At 36.7% G+C, this 11,463-nt stretch overlaps 1 protein-coding gene across 4 annotated transcripts in view; it reads right to left on the reverse strand.

Annotated features, from left to right (window-relative positions):
• how (protein held out wings) overlaps positions 1 to 11,463 on the reverse strand; it is a 51,431-nt gene that overhangs the window by 11,015 nt on the left and 28,953 nt on the right. The window contains exons 3-6 of one of the 4 annotated variants that reach the window (XM_018445211.1): positions 7,588 to 7,704; positions 6,462 to 6,602; positions 5,740 to 5,839; positions 3,604 to 3,906 (exon numbers count right to left, since the gene is read on the reverse strand). In XM_018445211.1, coding sequence (XP_018300713.1) covers positions 3,604 to 3,906; positions 5,740 to 5,839; positions 6,462 to 6,602; positions 7,588 to 7,704 — 661 coding nt within the window. Of the gene's footprint in view, positions 1 to 1,085; positions 3,907 to 5,739; positions 5,843 to 6,458; positions 6,603 to 7,587; positions 7,705 to 11,463 lie in introns of those variants that run through there. The other 3 variants (XM_018445210.1, XM_018445209.1, XM_018445212.1) reach the window with 3 other exon arrangements.

Genomic DNA, 11,463 nt, shown 5'->3' on the forward strand with positions numbered 1-11,463 from the left:
TTATTAGTTGTTTAGTTAGCGTGTTAAGTCAACCCGAGGGATTCGATTGGGATTCTAGTGGTACTTTGTAGTTGCGAACGTTGTTATAAGTGTAATTTAAGTCAAGCGTAACAAAGAATATGATCGCGAGAACGCGCGAGATGAGAAAATGGAGAAAATAAAAAAAGAACACGGGCTAAAGTTTGATTAATGTACCATCACCGTCCTGATAGATAGTTGATTAAAACGATCGATTATTATCTTTAACAAGGAGAAGAAACGTTCCTGACGACGATACATGTCCCTTCCCATCGTTGAAGCTATTAAATCGAACTCTAAGACAAGCTTAAGGAAAAAAATCTATATTATGCAACTTTAATATCATCTACTTCAATAAATATATAATATATTCTCTGAAATCTATATACTTACGTGCGTACACACGTACATATATCTGTAAAAATAGCTACAACAAGAATGGCCTTTGATTACTGCATTGAGTAATGCGCGACAGCGCGTTACGGATCTCTCATCGTAACAATCTACGATCGTAAGAAAAAAAATCTAACATGAGATATACGTACATGTACATATATATATATACATATAGAGTGATCTATTTTAATCTATCACCCCAAATATTTCCGTTTCCTTGCATTTTACAAGAAAATGTTTCAGATAAAAGTGGTATGGTTTCAAGGAGGCCATAAAATGGTACCATTGGTTTAATCTTGGATAGTCGCTTAAAAATCACATGAAGATCACCTTCAATTTTTTAAATTAAACCCACTATTTTTCATTACATATTCTCGTAGCTTACCTCGAGAGCTTTCCAAAACAATATAATAAAATATTTTTTCATTAAGTATTTTTCGAGTTATAAGGCTCGAAAATTACAGTACAGTCGGCATTAGCATTACGCAAGTTGTCCGACCAATGGCTAAAACCTCTTGAATGTTGTTCAGGATCATGTCCTGGATAACATTTGTCAAAATCGAGGCCATTGGTAATTATACCTCTTATTTTCATTTTTATGTAAAAATGAATTTTTAGTGCAAAGATGAAAATAAGAGGTACAGCCTGTTTTTTATTTTATTATAGTGTTTTGGAAAGCTCTCGAGGTAAGCTACGAGAATATGTAATGAAAAATAGTGGGTTTAATTTAAGACATTGAAGGTGACCTTCATGTGACCTTTAAGCGACTATCCAGGATCAAACCAATGATACCATTTTATGGCCCCCTTGAAACCATACAACTTTTGTCTGAAACATTTTCTTGTAAAATGCAAGGGAACGGAAATATTTAGGATGATAGATTAAAATGGGTCACTCTCTGTGTATATATGTATAAAGGACGTACTGAACGTTCCTTTATGACTTACATTAAAAGACGCGCGAATGCGCGAGCATTCACCGGGTAACTGGATGCCTTTGTATCGGGGGAAGAAAGACACGCCGATCTTCCCTGTGTCGCGACGAAGAACATGCGGTCCAGGAGTATTATTCCAAGACGGGTTCGACTTCTAAACGAACCCGGAATCGAACATCGTGTGCGTCAGTGAGTCAGTAAACTCGTACCACTTGACGGGAAGTACTTTGGATACTGGTGAGGAGGACTGGACGGGATTTCTCGCGTATTCGAAATATCTCGACGTGTTTTTTTTTCTCCTTTCCTTTCTGAGAAGACGAAACTCCGCGGGACTGTTCCTGGCTAACATTTCGCCGTAATTCTCGACACGACCAAGTTTAACGCAATTGTCTCCCGAGATCTTCTTGGACTACGTCTACGTCGCACGATGAGAGATTTGCTCGATCTGTGAGAAAACGAAAGTAGTATATCCGATTGACGCGATGCAAAGATGGTATTTGTAAAGATAGAAGTATCGGTTTGAAGACCGAATTCTAATTTCAAGGATTATTTTCCGCTAAAAATTAATGTAAAATTCAACAAAGACAATTCATTTGTCTGCTAAATTCCACATTATCGATTTTGAACAGCCAAAGTTACATTTCTCGCAAGAGATCCATTTTTTTTTCCAGGACACTTTCTATACCGAGAAAAATGCCTGATTGGATAGTTGGAATTCTGGTTGAAAATAAACGAATCAGAATTCTCTTTGGTTAACTCTACTAGAATTCTATTTGAGATAACCGAAAATCTGATTAATCTAGTTCGTCTATTTTCAACCAGACATTTTTCTGTGTACGTTTCTTAAAAATCTATCAGATTAATCTACGAACTTTCGAGAATAGTAATATTTCAAAAGAGAAGGAAATAGAGAAAATCTCAATTCAACCGGATAGAATACTTTTTGTCCTCCTTTACCGAGCAAAAATTGCACCGTACAGTTATCCTGAAAGCGATTCGAGGAGAAAAGATGCATTCCAAGCGGCGAAACACGTAGCTACTGATGAACGGCGCAATATCGGTAAAAAAAAAAGAAAGAAAGAAAAGCATTCAGACTAGTATAGCTACATTCACACGCGATACAGCACACACGACGAGTACGTACGCGTCTGCCCCATCTCCTCCTATACCTAATACCTAACACTGTTTCTGATAAAATCCCACTGAAACACGGTCTAAGTCGTTCTGTGCATTCTTGCCATTTTTTTTCTATCGCTATTGATAACCCTGAATCTTCGTGACACAATTATTTCGAAGGCGGTGCATATACATTACACGCGCGCACGCGCGCTAAGGCTTTCACGTAATTATAAAATATCTGAACTGACGCGACTAGTAAATGACTGATTTCGGTTGTGTTCTATAATCCTAATCTATCCTAGCAAAAAATACTCGCTAACTGCTACGACGATGATAATGATAATGACGATGACATGGTGATGACAATCGGGACGACGAGGACGACGACCGACGATGATAACGGAGATAATGACGCGATGATAAAAGATGATAACTATATGATGACGCAATGTGGATAATTAACAACTATAAGAGCAATCGGCTCGTAATTAACAATTATCGTCTTACAAATTTACGTGATTGTATACGTGCTACGTGTCGATTGGTGACTTTTTCTGTGCATGTTCACTTTTCCTGAAGCTCAACGCTGTCAGTATATAACATTGCATTCAATTTCGTTTCATTTTCCTGTGATAATTAATTTTCGATTCATGTGATAAAAATGTGGCACCGAGATTAGACGAGCAACCTTTTACAGCCTCGTCAAAATATTTATACGTATAAAATTGATAACAATAAAAAATATATGATGATCAGCTTTTTAAAAAGGAAAATATTTCTTCTTGTTAATCATTCACTCCTCGTCTAATCTCTTGAGATTCCTAGCACAGGAAAAAGAATGATCAAATATTATTGGAACCGTCGAGGAACAGAGAGAATCACCAATCGTCAGAGACGTACCGCATGCGATATAATAATAATAATAATAATAAAAATAATAAAAGCGCACAGCTTTATCCTTCCTGTCGCGCACGCATCTCTCTCTTGAAAAATTAAAAAAAAAACATTTCCGCGTATAAAAAGCCCCGTTATTCTCGTGTCATAGAGAAGAGAGGCGTTCGTTTTGGCCGCCTCTGTTTCTCTCGTGCCGCGGGGAGAACACGGCTACGGGAGCGATCAACGAGCAAACAACCCACCAGAATGATCAGCAGTGGCGTACTCGGTGAGCAACGGCGATGCAGCCAGGGCGGCATAGTTGGCGTAATCCGCGTACGGCGTGTAGATGAGCCCGTGGGGATCACCAGCAGATAGAAGCGAGCCGGGTGGCCCGGAGCCATTCAGCAGGGACGCGGCGGTCGTCGGCACTGATATCCGCGGCGACAGGATCAGCGGCGCACCCAGGGGCGCGCTCGGAGTCCGCATCGGTGTCGCCAGGCCCGGCAACAGGCGCTGCGTCTCCGCCGCGGCGGCGGCTACCCGTCGCCACTCCTCGTCACAGGCTGCAACATCGAATGGTGCTGAATAGCTGGTTTCCCTGCCTCGCTTCCAACGAAGCGGTTAGTTCCAGTTAGAGATCCTCTAATAAGAGTCTGCAGCCGCAGTTTTGTATGTAGGATAATAGTTTTAATAAAATCGGTGAGAGAGAGAGAACATGCATAAAATAATAGATATATAAATACAAAGGCTCCAAATAAAATAAATCATTACAATAAAGCGCATGAAACCCAACACTGTGCACTGGATAGGAATCGTGTAAAAGAATATATTAATTAAAATTAAATACAGACGTTTCGACTTTATTGGAGTCCTTTTCAATATAAAATTAATAAATTAGTAGTATTTATTGAGCACACAATTAACACAGCAGAGATATCAAACTAATAAACAATTTATTAGTGCGATGTCATGTCATGAAACTTCTTGAATGGGGTTCAAAGATAAAAATTATCAATGTATGTATTAAATATCTGATTGAATACTTTATTTGAATCGAAAAATAAAACTGAAATATTAAATGAAAACTGTAACATTACCGTAGTTTAATATATAAATGCGCAATAATTAGTATTAAATTGTTAATTTTATACTAAAGACTCAACAAAGAGTTGAAACGTTTGTATTTAATCTTACAATTATATATTCTTTTACAAAATCTCCATTCAGTATTAACTTTCATAGGTTTTTTTTTATTACGATGACATACATTTACTATTTCTTTCTCTTTTTCATTCTGTTCTATGTTTTTCTTGTCTATTTCTCTCTCTCTCTCTCTCTCTCTTTCTGTTTCAAGAATTGTTAAAACATGGCGGATCAATCAAAAGTGGCTTTCTCATGTCCAGACTTTTATTAGAGGGTCTTTAATTCCAGCTGCGAGTATTACGGCCGCATCCATTTGAAACAACCGCTGTGTCGGAAAAATTCGAGAGCGAAAAAAGAATTTCGAAGAGAAACTTTAAATTCGAGCGGATTATAATATAAATTAATGTTATATATAGATATACATAATATAAGAATATATTATTGACAAATTGTATGAAATAGATTTCTCTATCGGGCAAGTTATTTACCGAATTTTTATCAAGCAATATGAAGCATGACAAAAAGATCTGCTTCTTCAAATCTTTTTGTCACATCATCTTCATTCACAAGTCAACCTTGATTTCGATGTTACGCATAATCTGAACACGTATATCTAGAGTCAAGTTTCTCCGAAATCTTCCTTGAGGTGCCTTCCATTTACCTAATGCAATTCGAAGTGACTGACTAAACTAGTTTCGAAAAAATAAAATAATAAATACATTGCGAAAAAAAAAACGAATTTATGCTGGCAAAAAAGAGTATTTCGTAGCAAAAAAAAGAGTATTTCGCGACCATTACAATTTCTTGTTTTTGGCTAGTCAGAATCATAACCATTAATATCTACAACTGTTTATTCAAGCGTGTTCCTGAACTTTTCCGACAACTGGAGTACCGGGAATCCCGGATTTAGAAAACGCAGCCGCGTAATTTCGCAAGAATTATTATTCCATTAGATTAGTCACTAATGACGATGGTTAACATTAGTCCATTACACTGTCGTTATCATTGATCGTCATACAACGATTATTGTACGTCGTTTTAATGCGGGTAAAGCGTTGTTTTAATGTGATGAGGTAAATTACGATTGCAATAAAATACTACAAATGGATCTCTCATTAGACAGGTTTACAAGGATATTATTTTGTGAATCGACCGCATTTTTAAGTAAATCTCTGCAATTCCCGATCTCGCGGAGAATACGATCCCGAGCGGGTTTTAAGCGCGTATAATGAGACAAGTTCTACGAACGGTACCTGCCGCGGCGGCAACCTTTGTATTCGAGTCCCGGTAAGTCCCATTGATAATGGCGAGTTCCATTAGCTGCCTCTTCTTTAGCTCATCCTCGCCGTCAGCCTGCTAACAATCGACATTACCGTCAGAACCCACCACCGGAGGTGCAACGATAATTATCCTAGGAATGGATGGGGGAAGCTCGACATTGTGTACAGATCTTTTCCATTTACATATGAAAACGCCGACGTACGCGCGCACGTACGCGAGGCCACTCACTTCGGAAGTGGCGTGTGTTTCGAGCTTCGACAACTCGATTATAATACACCGTTTCGACTTGCAAAGAAAACAACGTACACTGAAAAAAATGTATTAAATTTTAATAAATCATTTGTTTGAATAATACCGACTGAAAGTGTACTAAATATAAAGATATTATTTATTTGGTACAAGAATCACTAATTGGATTTAACTATCTTTTTTATTGAGTAAATATTTATTTGTTGTAAGTAAATATTTAGTACACTGCAATAATTTTTTTTTAACGTTGTTGAAAAATTTTTCTCTTTTTTCTCACGCTTCCTTCGAGTTTTCGAGTTTTGATTCGAAACTAAAGAGGAAAGAGAAGGAAAAAAAAACATGTGGGAAACTCTCCCGGTGAGATCTCTCTTCTCGCGTTCTTAGTGCACGGGGTTATTATCGTATATAAAAGGGGAAGAGTATACAATTGGAACTTTCTCACCACGGGCACGAGTAGCTTCTTGACTTCCTCGACAGCTCGAGCGAGCTTCAATGTGGCACGATTCTCGGTGTCCTCGACAGTGAGCAGCACGTGTAACTCATCCGTCAGGTGTTCCCAATTCGGCTTGCCCCGATTTTGTTCCTCCTGGTTAATCAACACGATGCGCAACTTGTTATATGCACACAAGCATTTGCTCATACATACACATATGAACTTAAGTCACAGAGTTTACATAAAATTATTACTCGTATTTAAAAAAATATAAATATCTGAATAATATACATAAAAATTATAATATAAAGATTCGTGCGTGGTTTTCTGGCAATAGAAAGAAATAGAATAGAACAGAATCGCGCGCGATTATAAATTTCACACTCTCTATACACGTGTTCCTATATTTCAGGCGAATTCTTTAACGAAGCATCGATGTGAACTTTTATCGCTGACTTTTGTTAAAAATAAACGGCAATGATAATGATTGATAAAGAAACTTGACGTTTACGTTGATCAGCGTGAGAAAACAATAGATACACATCAAATTCACATCAAATTGTACACTGAGTTTGTTTCTACTGTATACTTATACTTACGAGAAAGCATTTCGCTCGCGTACCACGTGCAGCTTGAAAAAAATGACGCTTGGTTTAATGCTCTACATGAATCACTCATAGTTAATTCCAAACCCACTTGTCATTGTCTCTGACAAGATCCCCAATACAATAATCGTAAGCATTCTTTATTTACAACCTATATTAATTCTTCGATATCGATTGAAAAATATATTATTTAGCTATAACTCATATTACTTCAATCATATCTGCGCTCACAACATTCTTCTTAAACGAGAAGTGTAATAAAGCGCGATTAAAACGAACAGACCTATGATTAGTAGAATCGACCATTATTATAACAGCTGTCGTCATTTATGACCGTTATTTAATTTCAGGCGCTTGTTGCCGTTAACGAGCATAACTCATATGTTCCTCCGCGATATTCAATACCGCGCATCGATAAAAAGTTCTAAATTAGCTCGCTGAGAAGAAAACTTTCCACAAAGATTTCATTTCTTTCACACAACAAATATTTTCAACAACCAATATAAGTTTAATAAATTTCAGCCTTTTCTTACCTTTTTCTTGTCCCTCATTGATCCTTTCCCGCGCACCATGATTTTGCATCCTGTCTCCTGCTCCAATTGTTTCGCGGTCATGCCCCGTGGCCCCAGAATCCTCCCGACAAAGTTGAACTGCAATTATATGGAAAAATCCGTTAAATATTTATTGTCCATTTTCGTGCAATCAATGCATTAATGCTTTTATTTATCGAAGAATATGTGACCCTTCGGTGCCACTCTTACACCGTACAGTTTTATCACGAATTTATCACGCTAAAGATTTGTTTCCTGCACTGGTTGCACTAGTTTAAATCATTATCTTTAATTAAGAATTTTCTTAATAGTGGAATTGCATTAATACTTTTATCTTCATCACACGAATTCAATACTTCCATGTAAACAATATGAGACGCCATTTTTATCTTGCACTAGAACGTTTTTTATTCCTTGCTTGCACTCCTTACTTACACTCGTTAGTTCTGGATTGCACTAGTTCAGTTTAGTTCAGTTCTAGTGCAACCCTCGTGCAGGGACAGAAAACAAACCTTAGGAATTGTGAAACATATCGCATAAAAATGAACATATAACAAATTTTTTTCAATCCAAAAGCCAGACATTAAAGAATACAACAATATAACAAATATATGTATATATCTCTATTAATAAAAAAGTTGCAGCATGTAAAATAAAAAAGCTTAGATGTGTCATAATGAGAGTAGCTCTGAAGGGTTAATTTTAAAAAGAAATATTCAGAGAGAACGAGAGGGACATCATGTAGGGCCGGAAGAATCAGAGATCACTTACTAATCGTCGCGTTTTTAGAACGCTTTCCGAACGATTTGTATACATATATCAACATGTGCATACATTATATAATAGTATTATATATATAGATAAATAGATAGAGGCATATAATATTCTCGTAAATAGATATATATCACTTAGTTTTACGCACAAAGTACTAAATTTGGTTTGTACGATCGTATGAAAAAAGACCTGTTCCACGAGATATCCAGTTTCATTGTTGGATCCCGGTAAATAAAGGCGGATAAGTTTAGACGATGAATCATCCGCGTCTCTTTAGCCCGCTGCTAGCCCATTCTTTATTTTTTCAAAAATACCGAGATTTTAATATATGTGATTGAGGCGTGTCTAAACGTTGAAGTGTAGTGGAAGGAAAGGCTATAAGGGAGAGAGATTCTAACACCCTACAGACACCTCCCATTTATCTTAAAGAAACATAATTTAGTGTGATCTCAAATAAACACGTAATGTGCAGAATAATAATAATTTTAACGATTCATGTAAATTTATGCAGGCGCGGAAGATAAGACGACGAGCTATCGTGCTAGGTGCGTTTAAGGAAGTGTCCTTCTCGGTGAAGATAAGAATTATGCGCTGATAACATGAGACATTATCGAAAACTGTCAATCAACGTGAAATCGGTGCACGATAATTGGATAATTGTGAAGTCGATGGACGCACAAAGCAAGACCGCGGGTCTCGTCTGCGATGCGATAATGGACGAATCGATCGATAATTCGCAAGAGGCATCCATAATAAGCTAATAATTGCCGATTCCTGCGATTATCAATCAATGTCGCGCGCGTCAAAACCGACGTACTTTTTCCCATCTGTTTTCGTCGAATGGATATCTCACTTGTAATTTTAAATAAATTAAATATACAAACATGAAGATTTAACTAAAAAAGAAAGAGATCGAGAGACTCGAAAGGTTAATAAGCTTACGACCCGGTTATTACGTCTCAATGAGAGCCAACCGCTCCGGTAGAAGCGCGCGAGCGAGCGAGACGAGGAAACGGAGCGTGGAGAAGGAAAGGGAGTCGTCTCTTCGGTGCGAACCCTATTTCGGGCGTTACAGAAATAACATTCAGCGTTCGATGTTGAGTGCATGCTGCGCATCGCTCGATCCCGTCTCCCGAGATCGGCGAACGATACTCTTCCTCTCGTGGATCCGTAGCGAAAATTACCCTTCATCGGCACGACGGAGAAACGCGTCTCTTCCAAGAAAATTTTCGGTGGATTTAGATATCCATTCACGATGGGTATGATTATTGTATAAATATACAGGGTGTCCGGTAACAACGCTTAAGGGTAGATTCCTGAGATCATTTTGACACGAAAATTCTAATACCAAAATGTTGAGGGTTTAATAGTTTTTTGAATTGTGTGTGTGTGTGTGTGTGTGTGTGTGTGTGAGCACTTGAAGTTATTGAATTATACACTGAAAAAAATGCATGTAATTTTATATAAACATGGAAATTACAAGTTCATGACTAGAAAATTACCTAAATATGATTGGAAATTTACAATTTCCAGTAAATTTCCAATCATACTTAAGTAATTTAGATAATTTTCCAGTCATAAACATGTAATTTCCATGTAAAATTACATGCATTTTTTTCAGTGTACAGTCTAAAGTTCACGCGTTCAAATGTGATACAACGGAAAATCCAATCGCATCTAAACGCGCGAACTTTAGGCGGTATGATTCACTTTAAATGCTTATAGTTATACCCTCGACACTTTTGGTATTAGAATTTTCGTCTTAAAATGATCTCAAGAATCTTCCTTAAGCTTTGTTATGGTCTTCACCGAACATCCTACGTATATATATATATATAATATGAACATATAAAAATAGATATTATAATAAAGGGCCCACAATTCGGCCGACTTTATCTATGCTCGTTTCTATCAATATATTTTAATTTTAATCTCGGTTCAACTAATGCTTCTAGTTAAAGAATTAGAAAACGATGAAGAGAATAGATAAGTTGAACCAAAATTACAGTTAAACTATATTGGTAAAAGTATATTAAATACATTTTTTATAATATTTATAACTGTAATTAACTGTAACTGCCTTCAAAGAATTCTAATTAAACAATATTAAAAATCTTTATTTTTAGACCGCATATGTGAGAATTCTAAATAAATTCCTTTCATGGAAATGATCGTCCACGTGCCGAGATCTTCTAAATATATAATCATCAAGGATCGATTCCACCAATGTAAGATTAATTTTAATCTAAGTTTAATTTACTGTTTATCTTTTTCTAATTCTTAGAATAAGAAGAAGATAGAGTAAATTAAATCAAGATTTATGCTAATTTTACATTGGTGAAATTGGACCGAGCTTTGAGCCACGCAATATGTCAAATTTTGGGTTTTTCGTGTTTTAAAGTTCATGAATATATAGGTACTTCTCTTTTGCATTATATAAGGTAAAATGACGGGTTTCTTCCACAGACTAGCGTTTCATTCATTTCGTTCTGTCTATTCATTACAAAATAACAGATATTTAGTTTCAGCAACGTCCTGATTGTCGTCCATTAGCTAATGTATGTACACATTAAATGATTAATGTAAATTCTCTCATAAAAGCATCAATACACTCGCTTTCACGTCTATTAAGCTGGCACAGCCACTTCAGCATAATCAAACGCGACCTATACCACATTTTTTGCTATTTTTTTGCTAATTTTTTGCTCTATTCCCGATTTTTTTGCTCCAGCCGATTCGCTAAAACCCATGGCTGTGCTAGCTTAAGATCAAAGTTAGCACAGCCACAAAGAAAAAAAGCAGCAAATGAAAAATCAAGTACATATTCTTGAAGGGTTATTTTTTTGCTAATTTTTTGCTCTAATCTCGATTTTTTTGCTCACCGTTTAAGTCGAAAAATTCGACCAAGAGTGTGGCTGTGCTGGCTCGCGTACAAGAGTAAAGTACCTTAAAGCAATTAATTGCTCGGCTCATTTTGGTGTCAAAATGTTTCTAGATTTAATTGCTCTAAGAATATAGCAAATCGGATTTTTTTGCTCACCGTTTAAGTCGAAAAATTCGACCCAGGGTGTGGCTGTGCTGGCT

Source organism: Mycetomoellerius zeteki, unplaced genomic scaffold (assembly GCF_001594055.1).
Source record: "Mycetomoellerius zeteki isolate Tzet28-1 unplaced genomic scaffold, Tzet1.0 scaffold156, whole genome shotgun sequence".
Lineage (NCBI taxonomy): Eukaryota > Metazoa > Arthropoda > Insecta > Hymenoptera > Formicidae > Mycetomoellerius > Mycetomoellerius zeteki.